Below are 27032 nucleotides of genomic sequence, written 5' to 3' on the forward strand. Positions count from 1 at the left end.
ACATTTAATCTTACAGACATGTCCCTTGGCACTAGATCCTTAAAAGCACTGAGAACAGTCTGTTTCAATCTAAACTGTCCCATCGCTTTATAGTTTTAAACATCTCTATCAAATCATCCCGCAAGCTCCTCTCTTCTTACAAAACTGCCTGAGAAGGTTATTGCCAAGGTGACTAATGCCAGAGCTCTCCATAAACAGACGCCAATGGAAATAAGAATTTATTTTGACTTTAACTAAAATTTCTTGAAAAACTCTAGACTGCCATTTACTAGTGTGAGATCAAATATGTCTGGAACATTAAACCTATTCCGTTTCATTTCAACTCCATTACATTTTACATACTTTGTAAATTTCAATTTATACAAATTTATTTTAAAAAGCATTTTTAAACAAGTTGTATGAATGTTTTTGCCGATGATGCTGCAGGCTGATTAGAAATCACTGGTGCCTACTGTGTTACTAGCAGATATGAAAGACTATCCACCGTGTTTTTCACATCTTGCTGTAGCACAACAGTACAGGGCCATGTTCACCCCAAAACTGCTCATTACCAAGCTCAGCAATAAAGTGACCTGGGATCAAAATAGAATCCTTACTGCATATACCGGCTTCTGGAATGTCACAGATAAATTGACAGACTGAAAAACACTCTAGTGGAACAAGGTACGAATGTAAATCAAACTGATTATTGCACAAAGGATATAGAAATGCACAGAATTTAGGTTTTACACTGAGGGACTTTTTTTTTCTCCGTTCTTCATGCCGTGGAACCAAGTAAAACACAGCTCTGTCACTCTAGGTAAAAATTTGTTTTCAAATTGGCTGCTGCAAAGTTAACCAAACAACCATCAATGGATAGTGGCATCCAGAGAAAACATATTAGTAGCAATATCAACATTACTTTTGAAAGTGAAGCTTTGAAAAGTTACTTCATCCAAAATTTCCAATTGATTGTTATTGTTTAAAATACAGTATTTTAGCACAATTGAAAACCTTCAAGAAACAACAGGGGTCCAGTTAGCTCAGTTAGTTACATGATGGTGCAGAATGATGTCAATACTGCTGTCGTAGTTCACAGAGGCTTGCCTCCTTGCCTTGCCCCCTGCTTGCAGTTTGGTGACCCTGAAGCTACATATCACCAACTTGTCTCTTTCTCTAATGGAGAGAGATGTCTATGGTCCTTTTGGGACTACAGCTAGCACAAAAACAAACAAAAATAATTTGTTCACAGATACAAAATGTTACACCAAGGGGTTGTAAACAAAAGTTTTTGTCATTATTTATAATCCTGATTTATCTGTTCAAACTTAGAACTGTTCTGTCACATTACGTGGCACTAGCCTACTTACTAAATTGGAATCCAGGCCGATGAGTCGAATATCAGTGGGAGGGAAACTATTAGAAAAACTCTAAGCGACAGGATTAATCTCCACTTGAAGAGGCAGGGATAGTCAGCATGGCTTTGTCAGGGGGAGATCGTGTCTAACTAACTTGATTGAATTTTTTTGAGGAGGTGACTAGATGTATAGATGAGGGTAAAGCAGTTGATGTAGTCGACATGGACTTCAGTAAGGCTTTTGATAAGGTCCCGCATGGGAGATTGGTTAAGAAGGTGAGAGCCCATGGGATCCAGGGCAATTTGGCAAATTGGATCCAAAATTGGCTGAGTGGCAGGAGGCAGAGGGTGATGGTTGAGGGTTGTTTCTGCGAGTGGAAGCCTGTGACCAGTGGTGTACTGCAGGGAACGGTGCTGGGACCCTTGCTGTTTGTAGTATACGTTAATGATTTAGACATGAATATGGGAGGTCTGATCAATAAGTTCGCAGATGACACGAAAATTGGTGGTGTCGTAAATATTGAGGAGGAAAGCCTTAGGTTACAGGACGATATGGATGGGCCGGTAAGATGGGCGAAGCAGTGGCAAATGGAATTTAATCCTGAGAAGTGTGAGGTGATGCACTTTGGGAGAACTAACAAGGCAAGGGAATATAAAATGGGTAGTAGGACCCTAGAAAGTACAGGTCAGAGGGACCTTGGTGTACTTGTCCATAGATCACTGAAGGCAGCAGCACAGGTAGATAAGGTGGTTCGGAAGGCATATGAGATATTTGCCTTTATTAGCCGAGGCATAGAATATAAGAGCAGGGAGGTTATGATGGAGCTGCATAAAACTCTAGTTAGGCCACAGCTGGAGTACTGTGTACAGTTTTGGTCACCACACAAAAGGAAGGATGTGATTGCACTGGAGAGGGTGCAGAGGAGATTCACCAGGATGTTGCCTGGGCTGGAGCATTTCAGCTATGAAGAGAGACTGGATAGGCTAGGGTTATTTCCCTTAGAGCAGATAAGGCTGAGGGGGGATCTGATTGAGGTATACAAAATTATGAGGGGCATAGATAGGGGAGATAGGAAGAAACTTTTTCCCTTAGCAGAGGTGTCAATAACCAGGAGGCATAGATTTAAGGTAAGGAGCAGGAGGTTTAGACGGGATTTGAGGAGAAGAATTTTCACCCAGAGGGTGATTGGAATCTGGAACAAACTGCCTGAAGGGGTGGTAGAGGCAGGAACCCTCACAACATTTGAGAAGTATTTAGATGAGCACTTGAAATGCCAAAGCATACAAGGCTATGGGCCAAGTGCTGAAAAATGGGATTTGAATAGATAGGTGTTTGATAGCCTTCATGGACACAGTAGGATGAAGGGCCTGTTTCTGTGCTGTATAATTCTATACTATAAATGGTGCACATATCCTAATATCTACTATTGACAATGGAAATAAAAAAAATAAGCTCATAGAGTATGACTTTAAAATGGGGACTGAATTACATCTGTGTACCCCATGTCCTATAATCCCACTTCTGAAAACTACAGGAGATCAACTAACACATTATAACAGAGTAGATATACCTTTAAGGTACCTTATGCATCAGTCACAAACATCATAGAATAGTTCCGGCACAGAAGGAGGCCATTTGGCACATCGTGTCTGTGCTGGCTCTCTGCAAGAGGAACTCACCTATTCCCATCAACGACCACCCCTCCACCCCCCCCACCACCTTTTCTCTGTAGCCCTGCAATTGTTTTCTCTTCAGATAATTATCCAATTCTCTTTTGAAAGCCTCGATTGAATCTGCCTCCATCACACTCTCGGGCAGTGCATTCCACATCCTAACCACTCGCTGTGCAAAATGTTTTTCCTTCATGTCACCTCAGGTTCTTTTGCCAATTACAATGCCCAGAACAAGATTCAAACCTGCAACCGTCTGATTACATCATGATCCACACAAACGTCATGACCATTAGGGTACATGACCACATATTATTAGAGCTAAAAACAAATTTCACTCCTTAGGACTAATTCTGCAATCCCAGTGCAGAGACTGACTCATAGGGAGCATGTGGCAAAGAACTGTATTATAGCCCTGTTACTGATCCGTGCTCACTGTGTGATTGGCTTCCTCCTGACAGCATAGAATTAATCCTTTCACTTTCATTTCATTTATTAAAAGTAAGTTGCTGTAACATTTTCACAGAAAGGGTAGTGGAAATCTGGAACTCTCTGTCCCAAAAGACTGTGGAATCTGGGGGTCAATTAAAATTTTTCAGGACAGAGATGACTGAGATGGAGAAAAGGCAGGTAAATGGAGTTGAGGTACAGATCAGTTATTATCTAACTGAATACAGAACAGGCTCCCTCAGTAAGGACAATACAAAAAGGTGTAGTTTAGTGATTTCTCCTTGAACAATCACCAATTATTTTGGCTAAACATGTTTGTAATTGTTGTTATTCATTGGAATAGTCACTAAAATTATTTAAAGGGATATTTTACTGATGTTCAGTTCCATTGGAGACAGGTAGATTGTTCTGTACTTCATAGCTTCCGCTTCTAAGGGCAGTCCATTTCTTGTACAAGCCAAAGGTTATTGTCAAAGCTATGATTATTCCAATTGTTACAAATAAGATCACCAAAAAGCTGTTCCATGTTACATCTGTGAAAACATTAATAAAAATACAAATCATTTATTTCAGGGCAATATATTTTTTATGAAACTCCTGATCATTTCCAAAATTCATAGTTTATTTGCAAGGAAATTTTTCATGGAATCTCTAGTGTGCAATATTCAACTATTTGCTGTATTTCAAGTTGTATTCTTCACCTCCTTTTATTCTCACCACACATGGACCATTCCTGATTACCTACACCTACACTCCATGTCCCTCTAATACCTTTAATTAATTTCTTCCTTTTTTCTATTCTCCTCCACTGTCTCTGATTTGTGATGCTGCTTGTCTGACATCCAGTATTAGATGAGCAGAAATTTCCTGCAACTAAGTATTGAGAAGATCAAAGCCTTTGTCTTCAGTCCTCACCACAAATACTGCTCCCTACCCACCAACTCCGTCCCTCTTACAGACCACAGTCTGAGACTGAATCAAACTGTTTTCAACCTTGGCAAACTATATGACTCTGGACCAAGCTTCCGATCCCATATTCTTTCCAACACCAAGATCACCTACTTCCACCTCCGAAACATCGCCTGTTTCTGCTCCTGCCTCAGCTCATCTGCTGCTACAACCGATGCCTTTGCCTCTCTGGACTCAAATATTCCGATGCTCTCCTGGTCAGCCTCCCAAACTGCACCCTCCTTCAACCTGAGTTCATACATACTGCTGTCCGCTTCTTAACTCGCATCAATTCCCATTCACAAATCATCCCCCTGTGCTCGTTGACCTACAATGGCTCCTGGTCCAGCAACACCTTGATTTTTTTTTAATTGTTAGCCATGTTTTCAGTTCCCTTCCTATTTCTGTAACTTTCTCCATCCCGACAACCCTACAGATCTTTGTGCTCCTCCAATTCTTGTCTCTTTTGGATCCCCGATTTTAATCATTCCATCACTGGCAGCATGCCTTCAGCTGCTTAAGCCTTACCTCTCTCAACAACAATAACAGCAACTTAAATTTATATAGCACCTTTAGTGTAATAAAACATCCTAAGGTGCTTCACAGGAGCATTATTTAAAGAAAAATTTGAAACTTCTCAGGGTCAAATATGACACCAAGATTCCGAAACATCTAGTTCAGCCTCAGACAGTTGCCAGAGAGAGGAATGGCAGTCATATGATGTTAGGGCACATGGCCAAATGCTTGGTCAAAAAGGTAGGTTTTAAGGAGCGTCTGAAAGGAGGAAAGGTTGAGGGAACAAATTCCAGACCTTTTTTTGATTCATTTGTGGGATCTGGCATAGCTGGCTAAGCCAGCATTTGTTGCCCATCCATAATTGCCCTGAACTGAGTGGCTTGCTCGGCCATTTCAGAGTCAACCACATTGCTGTGGATCTGGAGTCACATGTTGACCAAACCACCAGGTAAGGTGATAGATTTCCTTCCCTAAAAGGACATTAATGACCAGATGGGTTTTCATGACAATATCACTGAGACTAGCTTTCAATTATTAACTATATTTATTGATTAATTAAATTTAAATTCCATCAGCTGCCATGGTGGGTTGAACCCATGTCACCAGAAAACTAGCCTGGACTTCCAGTTTTCTAACTCAGTGACATTACCACTAGGCCACTATCTCTCCCCAGTCTGGTTTAGCCTCAGGCAGTTCCCAGAGAAAGGAATGGCAGTGGCGAGGGAACAAGTTTGCAGCGGGGACTGAAGTCAATGACTTTGGTCTTCCCAATATTCTCTTCTACTTTATGATATTCCTTAAAACCTACTTCATTGACCAAGCTTTTGGTCACCTCTCCTAATATCTTCTTATGAGGCTCAGTATTAAATTATTTTTCATAATCACTCCTGTGAAGCACCTTGGGATGCTGATTACATTAAAGAAGTGATACAAATGCAAATTCTTGTTGTTGATATAAGGGTCGTCCATCAAACAACTTCCTGTTTTTCTTTTGAACAGGCTCCAGGATTTCACTGATACTTCCTCTGTTTGTTTGTCCCTACATTTTGCTTCCAATTCTATGAAAACTCTTGTTAATCTTCCATTTTTCAGCCAAAAACATTCACCATCCATTCTTTGCACAGATTTGACTGACCTGCTATGTTGCAGCCTCTCCTGGTTTAGTTTTACACTGTGATTGCCCCCCCTCACTATTAGAATTGAAGCCCAGCCATGTGATGCAGCTCACTGAGCTGCCAACACCCTGCACCATGACCGGCAGTGTGTGGATTCACAGCTGCAACTCCCCTGCTGCGGAGTTATTGCTCAGGCAGTCTGGGCAAACACAGAGCAGGAATAAAGTGCTTCTACACACAAAGAGAAACAAGTGGAAGGGAGTATCACTCTGGGCCATTCTTACTAATGTCCTAGAGGCCAGTTACAGAGCAGCATTGTTAGAGTCAGGGAGTAGTTTATCCATTTGTCCCATTACCAGCAAGTGTGGAGTAGAACAGGAGGAGTCTTAAAGAAAATAAATGAATAACTGAGTTAAGTAAACCGAAATGGCACTCGGGATTTATTTGGGATAACAGAAATGCTGCTTCAATCCACAAAGGATTAATTATTTATTCTTTGCATTCTGACCAATATTACAAACTGACCTTTGATCCTGATGTCCACTTCCTTCTCATCAGTTCCATATTTATTGGTAACTGTACATTTATAAATGCCTTGATGTTCTGATGTTGCGTGGGAAATATGGAGGACTCCAAGAGGACCATCCTGAATGTTCCTGCCATTACTGGGGGCTTCCCACTTTAATGTCGGCGTGGGGTTTCCATTGGAATTGCAGATAATTGTAACCTCATCACCTTCACTGAGGGTTACTGGAACCCCTGACACGGTTTGGTTATTTACTGATATGGTTGTATTTCGAGGTTTATCTGGAAAAGAAAAAGGAAAAGATGAAAAGAGGCAGGAAAGGCATATCACAGGATCAGCTTGCCTCAGGTTATCACACAAACACACTGTTCACAGCGCTCAGAACAAAGGAACGTTCAAAGAGTAAACTTCCTGTAATCCATTTTTCACACAGAATGACTGAATTTACAGAGGAGTTTCTGGATCCATACGCATTGGTAACTGTGCACGTGTACAGACCACTATGCCACATTTGAACTGATGGGATGTGGAGTATCTCTCTGCTGAGTATCTTCCCATCTTTGGTCCAGAACACCTGGGGAGCTGGGTTCCCTGCACCATGACATGTTAAATTCTGTGATTTCCCTTCAATCCAGTCTTCTTGTGCTTTAAAGATCTGTGCTTTCATTGGAGCATATGTAAATTTCATTAGAATAAAAAATTAAAACTTGAAATTGAATAACACGAAGCTCAAATATTCTTCAGATCTTCCTGGGTTTTTTTGGTGCTCTCCAGATGTCAGTGCTCAGAATAAAACTGACTTCTCTGTGAAAACTCAGTGTCAGCATCAAACACTCCCAGGTCAAATAAAAAGCAGGATAAAGACAGAGAAATTCTCCCTGTACTCTGCGGACAAAAGCAAAAATTCTGAGTGCCACTTTTGAGAAATCTCCAAGTGATTTCTGCTTTACTCTTTCCTGTTTCTGTATAGCTGATTGAGCACCAATCTGAGAATGGAGAAGGGTGGTCTTCGGTCAAAGGGTTCTAAGAGGAGTTTTACAGCTCTCCGGTTAGATGGAATTATTGAACTATTGTTGAAATTTTACAATGCAATATTAGTAATTAATTGATTAATAAAGTGTTTGACATTCCTATGCTATTTTAACAAAGGTGTTAACCTGTTGAAATAAACATGATGCAGCTGATTTCTAAATAAACAATCCAATGAACACTACAAATAACAAACATATCAATACAATATATTTATCTGTTATATTTTTAAATCACTGAGTCAAAGCATTCCATTTCAAATTACCTTCAAAACTCATATGTCAGCCTCTGGTAATGGGAAATCCCATCGGAAGACTGTCAACAGTTACCTACTGTACCAGTCATGCCTGTATTTGTCACTTTGATTGATATTTATAACGCTGAATGACCTGTCATGCAACGTTAGTGCGAGCCCAGTCGTGAAACTATTTTTGTGTTTGAAGTCAGCTGTGTGTAAGCCTGTGGCTCCATTACAGATTCATTGGGTGGCAATGTAGAATAAATATATTAAAAAGCCTTCAGATAGCAGCCTTTTTAAACCTCCCTGCACTGAGGCCTTTCCCCCAAAGTTGTCATTGGATTCCCCCCCTGAACGAAATGGTGCCCCCCTCAGATATTGCATCAGGTTCCATATCCTCAATATTCCTGCACAGAAAATGGGAACTAAGAATCCACAAGGCATAGGTTCCTTACACTGCATGTTTCCACCAAACAGAACACTACACTCCAGGTTGAACTCAGGGATGCTCATTCCCATGAAGCTCTCGCTGCTCCCTGTCTCCCGGCTGTGGATTCCTCATTGCAATGTGAGCTTAAATTCCCAGTGATTCTCCATTTCTCTGCTGCATTCTCATTGACAAAGCCCTTAACCCACTTTACCCACCTGCAAATACACCCTCTTGCCTCTGTCTCTTAGATCTATTCAAAAGTCAAATTACACAAGAATGTTAAAGAGACACACATCAGCAGTAACAACAGGAGGGTGGGCTAGATGAACCTCTAATTTGTTTCCAGTCTGTCACTTTCTCTGCTTCTAAGTTTTTCTATTTTACCATCACAAAATCGTATCAGACAAAATAGGATCATTTCTCCCCAGAGTATTTCTCCGTGAGTGCTGGACAATTACATCAGTATTTCTGCAGTATTTATGAACTAGATGTTAGCTATTCAGTCTTCCGTGTTGTTGGACGTCAATCATCTGAGCTCCAGGACATCACTGCAGGAGTTCCTCAGGGTAGTGTCCTAGGCCTAACCATCTTCATTAATGACCTCCTTCAGTCATAAGGTCAGATGTGGGATGTTCACTGATGATTGCACAATGTTCAGCACCATTCGTGACTCCTCAGATATTGAAGCAGTCCGTGTAGAAATGCAGCAAGACCCGGACAATATCCAGGTTTGGGCTGATAAGTGGCAAGTAACATTCACGCCACACAAGTGCCAGGCAATGACTAGCTCCAACAAGAGAGAATCTTACCATCTCCCCTTGACATTCAATGGCATTACCATCACTGAATCTCCCACTATCAACATCCTAGGGGTTACCATTGACCAGAAACTGAACTGGAGTAGCCATATAAATAGCGTGGCTACAAGAGCTGGTCAGAGGCTGGGAATCCTGCATTGAGTAACTCACCTCCTGACTCCCCAAAGCCTGTCCACCATCTACAAGGCACAAGTCAGGAATGTGATGGAATACTCTCCACTTGCCTGGATGGGTGCAGCTCCAACAACACTCAAGAAACTCGACACCAAACAGGACAAAGCAGCCCGCTTGACTGGCACCCCATGCACAACATTCACTCCCTCCACCACCGACGCACAGTGGCAGCAGTGTGTACCATCTACAAGATGCACTGCAGCAACACACCAACGCTCCTTCGACAGCACCTTCTAAACCCGCAACCTCTACCAATTAGAAGGACAAATGCATGGGAACACCACCACCTGCAAATTTCCCTCCAAGTCACACACCATCCTGACTTGGAACTATTTCGCTGTTCCTTGACTGTCACTGGGTCAAAATCCTGGAACTCCCTTCCTGACAGCACTGTGGGTGTACCTAACTCACATGTACTGCAGTGGTTCAAGAAGGCAGCTCACCATCACCTTCTCAAGGGCAATTAGGGATGGGCAATAAATGCTGGCATAGCCAGCGACGTCCACATCCCAAGAATAAATACAAAAAAACATGTTTCTCTGTGTATCATAATCTCCATTGAAAATGCTACTGTAGCATTCTTCATCTCCAATTAGTATCCCTTGTGTTACAACAGGCCAGTGTGTCTCAGCTTCCAATTTCTCCTCGCTTGTCCATGTGGAAAAACCTGGTCTTCATTTCGTATCTCACCCAATGGTCTGGTCAGGACATGTATCTTGTTATATGGGGGACTCAGGACACATGTTCACATGATTGCACTCTGTGGTCAGTAATGGACAGTGTCTCCACACAGCCCCGTCCTGTGTTCTGCATTCTGATCAACCTTGGAGATAACAAGAGCCACTGAAAAGCAGGATAAATGTGAGACCAATTCTGTTTGTTCCGGACTAAGAGGAGAGTTGGGATGAGAGTTTCATTGGTCTCCATTTGAAATAAAAAACCTCACTAACTATTTGTAACCAAAATGATGCAACTTACACAGGACGTGGAGGGTGTCAACCTGTTTTTTAACACGGCTTGTTGACGGATCTTGAAGTTTCAGTTCAGCCTCGCAGATGTACTGCTGTCCATCCAGCTTTGCTTCTGCATCCACAGTATAGTAGATACTGAGCCCAGTACTGCTTGATTCATTCACTAATATGTCATTTCTGTTCTTCAGACTGAGTTGAAGTTCCCCTGAGACATTGAACACACTGCAGGTAATATTAACTGGGTTTCCTTCAGGGCTGATTGGTACTTGGATTTCAGGGTCAGGAAAAACTGTAAAAATAATAGAGAAAAGTTGTTAGAAACACTCCCAAGCTTATCTTACAGCTGCTCAGTGTGAAAATTCATCCTGGAGACTTGATCTGTTGTGCTGTTTTATCATTGATCCATATTACATGCCTGTGCCACACAGACACATCCAGCTACTGCACTGACTAAGGGTAGGTAGGGAACTTTAATCACTTTCTGTTGTTACAATCAGGTGAGGAGAGGTCGAAAGGCTCCCCTCTTGTCCCTCTCCTTGTTTGACTGCAACTGTGTATATTCCTTTTTAAACAGTGGATGTGTTTCCCAATTCAGTGAGTATTTACCCTTTATGTGCTATGATCATAAAATAATTTTTTTTTTAGTTTTTTTTGAGTTTAAACAAGAAAGAAGTTAGTTTATTTTACTTAAGAATCTAAACCCGATCAAAGTGAAAATAATAAATTACACTCCAGCTTTCACTCATTCACACAGACACACCCAGGAGAATAACACACATACAAACAGGTTATAGAGTAATGAAGAAGTGTTTTGTTGGATTAGAATCCAGAACAAATAAAAGTAATATACAGTCTGTGGGGTCTGGTAATTCAGTTGTCCTTTGGATGAATTCACGGTTCTGAAGCCTCTGGCTGGTAGAAGTGCACTTGCAGCTGGTTCAGGGTTTTCTTGGAGACAGTGATCTTGGTGGTCTTCTCCCCCTGGATTCTCTGTCTGTAGCAATGATAGACCTGGATGTCCCACAGTCGCAGACCGGTTTTGAAATTTGTAATGTTACCGGGAGAAAAGGAGAGAGAGGGATACAAACCCACTTGGGTCTTGAGCTGGTTAGCTCTCAAAGCTTGTCTGCTCCGTGAAACTAAAAATTCCGTGTAACAATAAATTCCACGTTCACTCAGACTGGGGAGACTGTCACATGGTTCACTCAGTATTCCTTTTTTCCTTTAATGAGGTCTGAAGACTGAGAATCCCAAATCTCTCTCAGGTTATATTGTTTTAATGTTTACCCCCTGGAGATACATCTTCACTAGTGAATGCTCCAAGGTGGCTTTGGATGTCCTGCTATCAAGGATTATACTGGATAATTTACTCAACTGTCCAAGCCATTGTTCTGGATGGGAGCTTTTGAGACATGTGTCTCCACTTCAACGTTAGGGGCGGCACAGTGGCGCAGTGGTTAGCACCGCAGCCTCACAGCTCCAGCGACCCGGGTTCAATTCTGGGTACTGCCTGTGTGGCGTTTGCAAGTTCTCCCTGTGTCTGCGTGGGTTTCCTCCGGGTGCTCCGGTTTCCTCCCACATGCCAAAGACTTGCTGGTTGATAGGTTAATTGGCCATTATAAATTGCCCCTCATATAGGTAGGTGGGAGGGAAATATAGGGACAGGTGGGGATGTGGTAGGAATATGGAATTAGTGTAGGATTATTATAAATGGGTGGTTGATGGTCGGCACAGACTCGGTGGGCCGAAGGGCCTGTTTCAGTGCTGTATCTCTAAACTAAACTAAACGTCCTGGAATGTGAGGTATTTCAATCCAAATTGTGGTGGCCAACTTAGCTGCCGTTATTTAAATGTTAAATGTAGGATTCTTGCTTTCCTTTTTCAAAGTTTAATGCAGGTTTCCAAATGATAAATTAAAAGTCCTCATTCAGCATAGCATGTTTTCTTGACACAATGACCATCTGATATGTGATTTTGTTAGTGGAACAGGTTTAAAAAATCTGAGATCATACTCTATCCTCACCAGATATATTCACTCCTCATCACTGAACACAACTCATTTATCTCATTACATAATTATTTCTTTGTCAAGATGAGACATATTATTGTGTTTACAGTCCAAACTGTTATGATCAGGTGAGGAGGGGTTGCAAGGGTCCCTTCTTGTCCCTCTCCTTGTTTGACCGCAACAGCGTTTATTTCTTTTTAAACAGTGGATGTGCTTAGCACTTCAGTGAGTGCTTAACCTTTTACCTTTGTTGTGATCAGAAAAGAACCAGACAGGTTTTCTGGAGTTTAAACAAGAAAGAGGTGAGTTTATTGTACTTAAGCAAAAATCCTGATTTAGATAAAATAATAAACTACGCTGCACTTTCACTCACACACAGGAGAATCACACAGACAAATAGATTACAGCGTGGAGAGGAATAGTTTGGGTTAGAGTCCAGAACAAATAAAATTCATATACAGTCTGTGATGTCTGTTAATTTAGTTGTCTTCCAGCTGAATCTGGAGTCTAGATGTTCTTGGAGACAGTGGAGCAGGTGGTCTTCTTCCCGGGGGTCTTTGTCTTTGATCTTTTCCAGCCAGCAGGCAAGCTTCGAATGCCCAAGGTCACGTCGAGAGAGAGAAGGAGGGGGAAAGACACCCCCGATGGACTCTGCACACATCAAAATCTCAGGAGCTTGTCCTTTTGCAAAAGAGTGCTGGTTTTTTACAGCAGGGGATGCAGTCACATGATTGTTCAGTGTCCTCATTAGCAATTTAATTAGATTTAAGTCTAGCAATTTTCAATTTCTCTGGTCTCATTGTTTCAATGTTTACCCCCTGGAGGTACGTCTCCACTCATGAATGCTTCAAGATGGCTTTGAAAGTCCTGCTAATGAGGGTAATACTGGATAATCTACTTGACTATTCAAGCCATTGTCCTGGATGGGAGTCTTGTTAGACATGCGCCTCCAATTCAACGTCCTGGACTGTGAGGTATTTCAATGCAAATTTTAGTGGCCAACTTGGCTGGCAATTTTTTTAAAAGTTCAATGTCGGATTCCAGTTTTCCTTTTTAAAAGTTTAATGTTGGTTTCCAACCGATTAATTACAAAGTCCTCATTCAACACAGCATGTTTTCTTGACAACACTATTCAGTCACTTGTTTCATACACCTTTATGATCCTGGAATATCAAGTGTCAGTAATATTCCCTTATAATCAGGAAATATCGGGTGCCTCTAACACTTTCTCATGATCTTGGAATACCAAGTGTCACTAAGACATCTTAAGCTGCTTCTCTTTGAGTATCTGTGAATATGCAAATATTTCAAAAACTTCCTAACTTGTCACTCAACGGAAGGGATTTTATTGTTTAAAGTAAACCTGACATGCTGCAATTTTGACTATCTTGAACTATCAGAATGCTATCAAATCATAATGCCTCCACAACCAGAATCCTTACCAAACACCTCAATGAAGACGCTATCATTCTTTGGTGGAACTGATGGATATTCCTCAAAATCTGCTGTACAGACGACTTCCATCAGACCAGCCACCTGTGGTTTCCATGTTGTTGTTGTTCGGACAGTATTAGAATTTGGCCTTGTTGTAACTGAATTCAGTTCTTTACCATCCTGAAACCACCTGACTCTCATCTTCTCAGCAGGATAGACATTTGGGACCTCACATGTTAACGTGGCCTCTTGCTTCACTTCTATGGGCCTCTTGTCAAGGATTCGAGGTGGATCCAGAAAAGCTGCAACACAGACAAGGAATTCACTTCATTTTGATTTGCTGTGCTGTGATTCAGTTGCTATTGGACTGAGTGGAAAACTGACCAGTACTGGTATTCCCCAATACACACATCCCAGGAGTCTATCACACTGTTCACTGAGAGAAAACTGGAGCCATCATCAGGAGATCACATACTTTATTTTTTAAATTAATTCTTCCTACTCTTCAGGCAGCCCTAGTATCTAAATCTGCTACTTTTGTGCCAGCCACTATGAGTGGTACAGTCTGATGCATTCACCGATTAACCTTTATTGTGATCTTTACTTGTATCTGCTACAACATCCCAGTTGAGGCTCAGACCTCAGTGTGGGTGATTCTGGGTGTAAATCTTTCAAGCTTTTTTGCTGCTCCTGCATGGAGAGATTGACTGATCTGCTCCTTGACCATCACCTCTACTGACCACTATGAGGTGTGCAAAGCTGTCACATGAGTTTCCTTCAGACATCCCTGTCACTATTAGGAAGCATCTGGCTGCCATCTGGCAAAAGCAGGAGAGTGATAATATCAACATGTGGGCCATCCTGGAGATAAACATACTTTGCACCAATTTGTTTGTTGCAGAAGAGTAATCAAGCACAGGGAAAAGCCATTTGGCCCAGAAAGCTCATTTTACTAATGGCTTATCTCTGCGAGCCTAGTATTCAAGCATTGCCTGAAAGATTATTGAGTAAAAGATACCTACTATTATCTTCTTAATCTAAAATAAAATTAGGTTTGGCTTATCTATAGCATTTAATATTTTATGAGGGTGTCCTTTAGCCTTTCTCTCTACATACGTTAATTGGCCATTATAAATTGCCCCTAGTATAGGTAGAATGTAGGGATAGGTGGGGATGTGGTAGGAATATGGAATTAGTGCAGGATTAGTATAAATGGGTGGTTGATGGTCGGCACAGACTCGGTGGGCCAAAGGGCCTGTTTCAGTGCTGTATCTCTAAACTAAACTAAACTAAACTGCAGAGCTCATCTTGACACCAGGAATCAGACAGGGGCCTTGGATGATATTTTAGCGTAAAGTTACTAAGATCTTAGGTTGGGCCTGTACTCTCTGGAATTTAGAAGAATGCGAGGTGATTTCATTTGAGACATACAAGATTCGCAGGGTGTGGTTTGACAGGGTAGATTCTGAGAGCTTGTTTCTTCTGGCTGGAGAGTCCAGAAATAGTGGCCATAGGATAAGGGATCAATCACTTCAGACTGAAATAAGGAGGAATTTCTTCACTCGAAGGGTTGTGAATTTTCCGGGTTCTCTACCCCAGATGGCTGTTGATGCTCAGTCATTCAGTGTATTCAAGGCAGAGATAGAAAGATTTTTGGGCCATTGTTTTACCACCATGGCGGAACTCCCAACGTTGGGACTCAATGCGGGTTCCAGACCTGCGTAGGTGGTCAGTGAGACTGTGACGGCAATTTTACAGGCAGCGGCCAATTAAGAGGCTGTCACCTTGATCGTATTGAATGGCAGGACAGGCTCAAGAGGCCGTATGGCCTACTCCTGCTCCTATTCCATATGTTCTTATGTCTTGCAAATACTTTGTTAACCCATTCAAACTAAGCTTTGTGCACGGCCTTGCTGGTTAAAGGATTTGCAGTAATTTACTGAAACACTTTAGACAAATGAGAAAACTGCATATTTGAAGTGGGTCCAAGATGAACAATTCTTATCCAACACATTTTGTGTTATGGATAAAACAGGAGCTAAATCAGAAGATTCCCTAAATTGCTTCCCACTGTTTATTCTCTACAAATTATAGATAATTAACCCATTCTTAAAAAGAGAACATTTCTTGTTCAAGTGGAACTTACAGTAAGTTTGCAGAGTCACAGAGGAGTTTGTGATTGGTTTTGTGGTGTTTAAACCCAAGTCCACCTCTGCCAAGCAGGTGTACTCCTGTCCATCACCTGACATACTTGCAGTGAATTGGAAGATGTTCCTCAGTCTTTTATCATCATCCGGGAAACCTTCTTCTCCTGTGAAATTCCTCTGAACAATCTCACTCCCTCTCAGCCATGTGAGTTTGAGTTTATTGTTTGGATAGACCCTCGGACCAATACACTCCAGACTATATGTCTTGTTAACTTCCAGCACTTCAGGAGGTGATGTAATGTTTAACTCTCGATCTGTTAAAAGAAGTTAACAGGAATCATTGAAACAATATGTATCTGAACACAACCAGTTTACTCCTCTTTCCCCTCAACATATGTACATTTCACTCAGCAAGCAAATCGTCCATGTGTGCAGTAAAAGTTATCCCAAAAAAATGCCTGTGGTCCAACAAATCCCATTAATGTTCTTTTTCCATGATTTTCCTCAATCTACACTAAACCAGCAGCATTTTTCTAGGATCCCGATTAAAAGCACTGAAATTAGCACTGATAGTTTAATTTTTTAGTCATTGCCATCCGATAACAGAATGATACAGCAGTTTCTGTGCTATAAATCTCTATGAGAAGGAGGCTATTCTGCCCATCCTGCCTGTGCTGGTCCTCTGTACAACCATCCTAACCAGGTAAGGACAGCATTTGACTCGCTTTTAATTCCTGCAGTGATGTCCTGGGGCTGAGATAATTGGTCTCCATCAACCACAACCATCTTCCTTTCTGCAATCAGATCAGCGTGATCTCGAATAGTGGAGCAGACTCGAGGGGCCGAGTGGCCTACTCCTGCTCCTAATTCGTATGTTCGTATGTAAGGTATGACTCCAGCTAGTGAAGAATATTCCCCCAATTCCCATTAACTTCAATATTAAGAGGGCTCCTTAATGGCAAACATGGTCAAATGCTGCCTTGATGTCAAGAGCAGTCACTCTCAACTCACGTCTAGAATTTGGCTCTTTTGCTCATGTTTGGATAAAGGCTATAATGAGGTTTGGAGATGAACAGTCCCGGCAGAACCAAAACTAAGCAGGTTATTGGTGAGTAAGTGCCACTCTCTAGCATAGTCGAATACAGCTTGTATCACTTTACTGATGATTGAGAGTAGACTGATTGGGCAGTAATTGCCTGGGTTGGATTTGTCCTGATTTCTGTGGGCAATACCTGGGCAATTTTCCAAATTGTTGCGTAGCTGCCAATGTTGTAGCAGTACTGGAACACTTTGGCTGGGTCACGGCTCGTTTTGCAGCACAAGTCTTCAGTATTGCAGCCGGAATGTTGTCAGGACCCATAGCCTTTGCAGTATCCAGTGCCTTCAGCCATTTCTTAATATCATATGGATTGAATCGAAATGGCTGAAAATTAGTGAGTTATACATATGGCCACGAACGCTGTGAAATTACTTGGCAATCCAAATGTTGGAATGCAATTTATAGACGCAATTCCATCAGAAAAACATATTTACATTCAAGAATTCCTGCTTTTGCAAATTCAAGCACATTCACTTCAGTTTGACTCCAGACAAAGTTGTGCCCAGTTTGGGATCCCATTTCCAGCTATTGCCATTTGTTTCAGTGATCAACACTGAGGGGCAGTTACCTTACATTAAAATAATTCACACTGAGTGGGTATGGCGGTGGTGGAGGAAAAAAATCTTACCTGAAAGGATGTGGTGCTGGTGAGTCGCTTTCTTGAATCGTTGCATTTTCAGTGGTGAAGGCACTCCCATATATCTGATCTCAGCTGATGTTAGAGCTTTAGATGCGAATGCTATCAGCTTTCCTTCTTGTACCAGGGCTGCTCCCTTTCCTTTTGTAGAAGCATCTACTTGCAGAGTGATGGGTTTGCTGCGTTGTCGTGTGACCAACTTGTCTCCTTGGATATTACTCCTTTGCGTTTACTGAAACTCCTCTCATGTGACTCTGACTATTGGTACTCAACATCTTTCATCAGCTCTTGTAGGTTTGCTGTGTGCTCTGGCATGTGAGGGATGAAAGAGTTTATGTACTGGATCAAGCCAAGCAAACTCTTCAGCTCTCTCTTGTCTTGGAGCTTCCATCTCAGAGATAGTTGTGACTTTTTCAGGACTCAGCTTGACTCCATCAGGTGTGTACACCATTCCAAAGAACTGGCATTCTGTCACCTTTACAATGCATTTGTTTGCTTGATCCCAGCTTTTCTGGTTCTCTCCATGGCTTCATGTAGGTGGTAGTTGTGGTCTTTCTCATCTACACCATCAACCGGGGTATCATCAGGTATGCCGATTGCTCCTTTGCATCTCCTGTGTGTCTCATCTAATTTCTTCTGGAACACATCCTGGCTCACTTTAAGGCCAAAAGGTAGATGCAGGAATTTGTACCGTCCAAAGAGTGTGTTGAATGTTGTCAACACCGAAGGGTCCTCACCAGGCTTCACATTCCAGTAGCTGTTTCTGGCATCAAGCTTGCTGAAAACTTTTGCCCCTGCCAGTGCTGGTATGATCTCTTCCAGTGTTGGAGAAGAGTAGTGATTCCTCTATATTGCTTGATGAAGATCGTTAGGAGCCAGACAAACTCGTAGCTATCCATTTGGCTTCTTTTTCACCATGATGGAATTTACCCAATCTGTCGGCTCTGTGACTCTGGCAATCACTTTATTTTTTTCCATCTCTGATGTTCTCTTTCAAGCTTTCCTTTTAGCTCTATTGGTAATTTACGTGGGGGTGAATCACTGGTTTCTTCTCTGGGTCAATGTGATGTGATACTCAAAGTCTTCAAAGCATCCAAGCGTCTCACCAAAACACTCTGGATGCAGTTGGACCAGATCTTCCTTGCTTCTGATCGGAGGGTGCTTTTCAATGGGTGTACTACCTTCAACCTTCATTGATGCCTCCTTCATCTTACAGTTTACCAAGATCAGCTGCAGCTCTTGACAACTGTTTAACCCCAGGATAGCTGAACCATCCGTTTCAGTGATGTAGAATATACAGTTACCGTATTTTCCTTTGTGCGTCCCTCGGATTTGGGTCATTCCCAGGTTGAATCTCAGTTCCATCATAGACTGTCAGCATGGTGTTGCTTGGTTTCAGAGCATCTTTATTTCGGTAACCATTCTCTTTCAAATTTTCGGGAAGGATCTTCTGGTAGAGTCTGAGCAGGGTAATGTTACTCAGTGTTCCAGGATCAAGGTTCAGCTTCAGGTTTATGTTTATGGGCTTACCTCTCACCTTCTTCCTGATCCATAACATTCACGGCACACAAGTGCCAGGAAATATCATCTCAAACAAGAGGGAATCTAACCATCTCCCCTTGATGTTCAATGGCATTACCATCACTGACTCCCCCACTGTCAACATCCTGGGGGCTATCATTGACCAGAAACTGAACTGGACCATCCACATAAATAATGTGGCTACAAGAGTATATCAGAGGCTGGAAATTCTGCGGCAAGTAACTCACCTCCTGTCTCCCCAGTGCCTGTCCACCATCTACAAGGCACAAGTCAGGAGTGTGATGGAATACTCTCCACTTGCCTGGATGGGTACAGCTCCAACAACACTCAAGAAGCTCAACACCATCCAAGACAAAGCAGCCCGCTTGATTGGCACTCCATTCACCACTTTCAACATTAAGTCCCTTCACCACCAACACACAGTGGCAGCAGTGTGTACCATCTATAAGATGCACTGCAGCAGCTCACCAAGGCTTCTTCAGCAGGACCTTCCAAACCTGTAACTTCTACCACACAGACGCACAAGGGCAACAGATGCATGGGAACACCACCACCTGCAAGTTCCCCTCCAAGACACACAACATCCTAACTTGGAACTATATTGCCGTCGCTGGGTCAAAATCCTAGAACTCCTTTCCTAACAGCAGTGTGGGTATACTTACACCTCAAACACTAGAGTGGTGCAAGAAGGCAGCTCACCACCATCTTCTCATGGGCAATTTGGGATGGGCAATACATGTTAACCTCGCCAGCGGTGCACACATCCCATGAACGAATAAAAAAAAGGTTGTGTAAATTTCTTTCCTTTGGGAACTTTCACAACCAGACATTTCATGTAGTTCTCTGGTTCCGATGTGTACTGTGTCCTCAAACACCTCATCCTCATCCAGGGTATGGATGTTTTGGTTTCTTTTATTTCTCATTTGCCCTCTTTCTCTGCCTCTGGTAATTCCTTTCCCATTTACTTTCTTTGTCCTGCACATCTTTTCCTCGTGATTGGGCTTTTCACAAGCTGTGCAGTTTGATACATATGCAGGAAATTTCTTTCTGTTTGTGAACTCGTGTAGTCATCCACACCTCTTGCACAACTTTCTCTCTCTCTGGTGTGCATTTCTTTGTTGCTGTTTCACTGCATCAACCCTGCTTCCTTTGCCTTGACTTAACTGAAGGTTAGCCTTTTGGTTAATCAGTGTCTTCATCTGTCCACTAGTGGCTTCATGTGCTCTGGCAATGTGTATAGCCTGCAATATTGTAAGCTTGTCCTTTCCAATTAAAACTTTTTGTACATCAGTGTATACAGAGCCCCTTTCACATGTGTCCTTGAATTTACATTTGCTGGCTACATTTCTTAATCTCGTTAAGATATTGTTGATAGGTTTACCTAGTTCCTGTCTCAGGCACTGAATTTCGTAATTGTGGATCCGATGGTTTGACTTTGGCTGAACACAAGAACTCAAAAAACAGAAGCAGAAGTAGACCATATGGCCCATTGAGCCTGCTCCGCCATTCAACATGATCATGGCTGACCCTGGGCTTCAACTCCACTTTCCTGCCTGCTACCCATACCCTTGCTTCCCTGCGAGACCAAAAGCCTATCTATTCCAGTCTTAAATGTATTCAACGATGGAGCATCCACAACCCTCTGGGGTAGGGAATTCGAAAGATTCACAACCCTTTGAGTGCAGTAATTTCTCCTCATCTCAGTCCTGAATGATTGGCCCCTTATCCTGACACGGTGTCCCCACATTCTAGATTCCCCGACCAGCGGAAACAATCTCTCAGCTTCTACCTCATCAAGCCCTGTCAGATTCTTGTATGTCTCAATGAGATCGCCTCCCATTCTTCTAAACCCCAGAGAATATTGGCCCAGTTTACTCAGCCTGTCATCATAGGACAACCCCCTCATCCCAGGGACCAAGTTAGTAAATCTTCACTGCACTGCCTCCAGTGCAAGTATATCCTTTCCTAAATGTGGAGACCAAATCTGCACACTGTATTCTAGGTGCGGTCTCAAAGCCCTGTACAATTTTAGTAAGACATCTTTCTTCCTGCACTCCAATCCCTTTGCAATAAAGGCCAACATGCATTTGCCTTCCAAATAGCCTGCTGCACCTGCATGTTAACTTTGTGTGTTCCTTGTACGAGTACCCCCAGGTCTTTTCCTCTACACTGGGGCCTTTCAGAAAACTACTGAATGTCAACTTGCACTTTTACTCAAACTTTTCGAATGCTTCCACAACGTCATTGGCCTCCCATTTCAACACAGGCTGGAACTGTGTGTTCATTGCTGTGGCAGCGGCTGACTTGTTTTACACACGATTTACACTTTTGTTTTCTGGTACTACCCGTTTCCCACCAGTGCAGGTCAGTACCTGACCTAATACACTGCAGTACTATTCATAGTCTAAAATATTTCACACTGCCTTCCACCCTACTTAAGATTCTGCAATCAACTGTTAGAACAAGAGTTTTCACTTACTGTATACTGTGACCACCTTTTTCTCCTCCTTCAGCTGACGACCGTCTGATTTACAGATTACACTGCATGGTGCTGCAAAATCCCATTTCTGCACACTCGGGAAATAATCTGTGGACCAGTTAGTGCCATTTCTTCTGTTTGGATGTATCCCTGATTTATATTCCACTGTCATTATCGGTTCTGCACATGTTGTACTGCAGTTCACCTCTAAAGAGTCTCCAAATTCCACAGCTGAGGGGTTTGTGTCAATCCAAACCTCAAATCCAGTTACACTTGCTGTCAGGGAAAAAACTCACAGTAAACATGGGATATGGAATCCATTCAATATAGGACCTGTTAAGAGTAACTCCCTGAAATAATAGCACATTTCTAATTAGCCCAATAGGCAGGTTGCTTTTTGAAAGCAAGACACATATTCTGTGCAATTCGTAGAACCATAGAAATTTACAGTACAGATGGAAGCCATTCAGCCCATCGAGTCCATGCTAAGTGAAAAGAGCTATCCTGCTTAATCCCACATTCCTGCTCTTGGTCTGCAGCCCTGTAGATTACGGCACTTCAATTGCATCTGTGATGAGGGGTTTTGCCTCTACCACCCTATTGGGCAGAGATTTCCAATCCCCCCACATCCTCTGGCGAAATGATTTCTCCTCAACTCCTCTCTAAACCTGCTACCAATCACTTTAAATCTATCCCCCTGATAATTGTTTCTCTGCTCAGTGAAATAGGCCCTTCCTATCCACTCTATCTAGGTCCCTCATGATTTTACACATCTCAATTAAATTCCCCCTCAGCCTCCTCTGTTTCAAAGAAAACAACCCCAACCTACCCAATCTTTGCTCATAGCTAAAATTCTCCAGTCCTGGCAACATCCTTGCAAACCTGCTCTATACACTCTCAAGTGTGATCACATCCTTCCTGTAATGCGGTGACTAGAACTATACTCAGTATTCTAGCTGTGGCCTAACTAGTGTTTTATACAGTTCTCGCATCACCTCCCAGCTCTTATAATTGATGCCTCAGCGAATAAAGGAAAGTATTCTGTATACCTTCTTAACAAACTTACCTACCTGTCCTACTACCTTCAGGGATTTGTGGGCATGCACTCCAAGGTCCCTCTGTCCCTTTACATTTCACCGTATCCTACCATTTATTGTGTATTCCCTTGCCTTGTTTACCCTCCCCAAATGCACAGCCAGGTTTTCCATCATTTTCACACATCTTACTCATACCCCCTATATTTAAGTCTAAATTATTTATATGTAGCATGAAAAGCAAGAGACCTCATACTGCGCCCTTCAGAACCCCACAGGAAACAGCTCTCCAGTCACAAAAACACCTTTCGACCATGATCCTTTGCTTCCTGCTACTGAGACAATTTTGGATCCAATTTGCAACTTTCCCTTTGATCCCATGGGCTTTTACTTTTCTGACCAGTCTGCCTTATGAGACCTCGTTGAAAGCCTTGTTAAAATCCATCCAAACTACATCAAATGCAATACCCTGATCAACCCTCCTTATTACCTCCTCAAAAAATTCAATCAAGTTAGTCAGACTCTACCTTCCCTTAATAAATCCAAGCTGACTATCTTTAATTAATCTGTAATAAAAACAAGAAATGCTGGAATCACTCAGCAGGTCTGGCAGCATCTGTGGAAAGAGAAGCAGAGTTAACGTTTCAGGTCAGTGACCCTTCTTTGGAACTGGCAAATTTTGGAAATGTCGAAGGTTATTAGCAAGTAAAGCGGGGGTGGGGCAAGAGATAACAAAGGAGAAGGTGTAGATAGGTCAAGGCCACAGAATAGCTGATCAGAAGGTCATGGCGCAAAGGCAAACAATATGTTAATGGTGTGTTGAAGGACAAAGCATTAGTACAGATAGGGTGTTAAGGGACTGAAATTTGAACAGCAGCAAGTACAAACATGAAAAAAAAAGTGGGTAAGCAAACTGAAGAAACTAAGATGAAATAAAATAAACATACAAAAAATGTAAGAAATGTAAAAAAGTAAAAAATAACCAAAAATAAAAGTAAAATGGGGGGCCTGTCATGCTCTGAAATTATTGAACTCAATGTTCAGTCCAGCAGGCTGTGGTGTGCCGAATCGGTGCCTTTAATTAATCTGTGCATTCCTAAATGATGATTTATACTGTCTCTCAGAATTTTTACTACTAATTTGCCCACCTTCGAGTTTAGGCTGACTTGCCATTTAGTTGCCCTCACTGCACCCCTTGCTGTTACTGCATCAATATGATATATCAGCCTATTTCCATGCAACATCCTTTAAGATATAAACATTTCTCATCTCAAATATTGGCTTCTCTTGTTCGCACATCAAATATTTTCCATCAAAATCAACTTAATAATGACAATCAAAGTGCTCTGAAAGGGGTAGATCTTACCGACAACCTGCACTGAACTGTTGTTTGAGGAGGTGACATCCCAGATTAGTGGAAGAAACTAGTTGACATAGAATCAGAGAATAGGGAAATTGTTTCTATAGGCACTCACTGAGCATCCAACAAGCACTGTTCCTCAGATGTGATGCTCACAGGAGGGGACAGCTGCTTTATTCTATCTTAGACCAATTGAAATAACCCTTAGTAACTCCAGACTGAGGCCTGCCCTCTAAGTGGACCATGCACCTAAATGTTGGGCAGGAAATCCCGGAGCATCTGTCAGCCTCAGCCTTGGAAAGCCACAGCCAGAAGGCTTTGAATGCTTTAAATCATCCTGCGGTTAGGGAGGAAGTGGTGAAAAATTGAAACACAAAACTGCCTGGATTAACTTTCACCTGCCCTTGGACCTCCGCAGAACCCTTTCACATTATTGAAAAGGTTATACTGGGTCCAAGCCTGCTACAGCCACAAGCCCAGTTGAATCCAGTGCGGAAATCACAGGGCAATGGGAGCAAAATTCACATAAAAGGATTTTGCCCATTTTCCACGTCCATTATTTAGGAGATTGTCAGTTTCCAGATGTAGAACTGAACTGCATACTCTCAGGTAATAAACTGTGAGGCCCACGTGAGAATGGCATCAAGACCTTCTTTGCACAAGAGTGCACTGCTGCCTGACTAATGTGACAAAATTCATCTGAGGTTCCTTGGAAGGTTCCAATGGCAAAACATATTCACGGCAATGGTCACTTTCATTGCTACAGATAATGCTGTGGTCCTGGTAGAGGTGGCTGCAGGTCTTGAACCAGAAGCTGGTATAATTCCCCAACACTCCCCTGAGCATTAATGGGAAATTTAAATAAGACGTTGTAGATCTATACACCCAGTGCAATGGACATAAATATGTAGGAAACCAACATCTTCTGTGACCCTCACGCTAAAAAGCCTTCAATATATCACCCTTTTGTTTCCTCATCTTCCTACTTTTAACATAGGAATAAAAGAATTTCTATTGAGAAATCCCTTGTCCGATTCATCAATTTACCTTCCCAAATACTCACAAAAATATGAACGATTCAGTAACTTTTCAAAGTAAAACTTGTTTTGGAAAATTACAATTACTGACATTGGTGATGCAATCACTCTGATTTGATATTTTTGAAAAAATAATTACACATTTGAAAATATCTTCAGATGATACAAATCCTTATTCACATATACAATCCTGTTCATACATCCTGTTCAAGCATGCCAAAATTAGACAAATATCTCTTAATATTTTTACAGGTAGCATTTACATATTTCTTTATATTAAACATTCCAGCTAGCACATGCTCAGAAAACAGTAGCACATGAAAGCTCAAAATTTATATCTAAAAATATGTATAAAAAAAGATACTTGTTCACATTATCGAAGCATGCTATTCATCAGCGATCACATAAATGATTATTTTACAGTGTCAAATCTCAATTCCAGTTTATTAGTGAGAAACAAAGTGAGCCTCCCTGACCTTCATGAGTTTCAAGCAATCATGTATTAGATTGTTTTTCAAAGGGAATTTAAACTTGCCCTAAAAAGCAAGACCATCTGTGGATAAAAGGTTAGAATTTTTTTTAAATGCTGTGAGTAAAATTTTAAGTGCAATCAGTCAAATTCCTACTTAAAAGGAATTCAACAACAAGATTTATTTATATAGCACCTTTAATGTAGTAAAACATCCCAAGGTGTTCATCAAGGAGCGTTATCAAACAGATTTGAGGAGGTATTAGGACAGACGGCCAAATGTTTGGTCAACGAGGTAGGTTTTAAGGAGCATCTTATGACCATAATATGATGGAATTTTACGTTAAGTTTGAAAGCGATGTAGTTCAGTCAGAAACTAGGGTCTTAAATCTAAGCGAAGGAAACTATGAAGGTATGAGGGACAAGTTGGCTTTAGTGGATTGGGAAACTACTTTAAAAGGTATGACGGTAAACATGTAACGGCTATCATTGAAAGAACTAATACATCATTTACAACAAAAATACATTCCTTTAATGCACAAAAACCCAGCAAGGAAAGTGTTCCGATCGTGACTAATGAAAGAAATCAAGGATTGTATCAGAGCAAAGGAAGAGGTATATAAAGCTGCCAAAAAGATGGTAAGCCTGAGGATTGGGAGCATTTCAAAAGTCTGCAAAGGAGGATCAAGAGAAAGATTAAGAAAGGGAAAATAGAATGAGAGTAAACTAGCAAGCAACATGAAAAGGGACTGTAAAAGCTTCTATAGGTATGTAAAAAGATCAGCAAAGACAAATGTGGGTCCATTACAAGCGGAGTCAGGAGAATTTATAATGGGGAATAAGGAAATGGCAGAGAAACTAAACAAATACTTTGTGTTTGTCTTCACGGAGGAAAATACTAAAAACCTCCCAGAAATAATGAAGAATCAAGGGACTAGTGTAAACGAGGAACTGTAAGATATTGGCCTCCTTATTTCGGGAGACAATGGGTAAGCGTCTGGAGGTGATCAGTGGTTTGTGGAGCAGCGCCTGGAGTGGCTATAAAGGCCAATACTAGAGTGACAGACTCTTCCACAGGTGCCGCAGATAGAATTGGTTGTCAGGGCTGTTACACAGTTGGCTCTCCCCTTGCGCTTCTGTCTTTTTTCCTGCCAACTGCTAAGTCTCTTCGACTCGCCACACTTTAGCCCCGCCTTTATGGCTGCCTGCCAGCTCTGGCGATCACTGGCAACTGACTCCCTTAAAGTAGATAAATCCCCTGGATTTGATAATCTACATACCAGAGTGTTGAAAGAGGTGGCTGTAGAGATAGTAGATGCATTGGTGGTCATCTTTCAAAATTCTATGGACTCTGGAATGGTTCCTGCAGATTGGAAGGTGGGAATTCTAACCCCACGATTTCAGAATGGAGGGAAAGAGAAAACAGGGAACTACAGACCTGTCAGCCTAAAATCAGTTGCGGGGGAAATGCTAGAATCTATAATAAAGGATGTGATAACAGGACATTTGGCAAATAATGGTAGGATTGGTCAGAGTCAACATGGATTTATGAAAGGGAAATCAT

General features: G+C 41.8%; 1 protein-coding gene across 5 annotated transcripts in view; it reads right to left on the reverse strand.

Annotated features, from left to right (window-relative positions):
- Positions 1–205: 205 nt before the first annotated feature.
- Positions 206–27032, reverse strand: part of LOC137355792 (intercellular adhesion molecule 1-like) — a 49422-nt gene continuing 22595 nt past the window's right edge. For all 5 annotated transcript variants that reach the window (XM_068021309.1, XM_068021310.1, XM_068021308.1 and 2 more), the window contains 6 exons: positions 21569–21844; positions 15811–16125; positions 13673–13966; positions 10230–10511; positions 6562–6843; positions 206–3990 (listed from right to left, as the gene is read on the reverse strand). In XM_068021309.1, the coding sequence (XP_067877410.1) occupies positions 3827–3990; positions 6562–6843; positions 10230–10511; positions 13673–13966; positions 15811–16125; positions 21569–21844 (1613 nt within the window). In that variant the 3' untranslated portion in view covers positions 206–3826. The remainder of the gene's footprint in view (positions 3991–6561; positions 6844–10229; positions 10512–13672; positions 13967–15810; positions 16126–21568; positions 21845–27032) is intronic.

Source organism: Heterodontus francisci, chromosome 43 (assembly GCF_036365525.1).
Source record: "Heterodontus francisci isolate sHetFra1 chromosome 43, sHetFra1.hap1, whole genome shotgun sequence".
NCBI lineage: Eukaryota > Metazoa > Chordata > Chondrichthyes > Heterodontiformes > Heterodontidae > Heterodontus > Heterodontus francisci.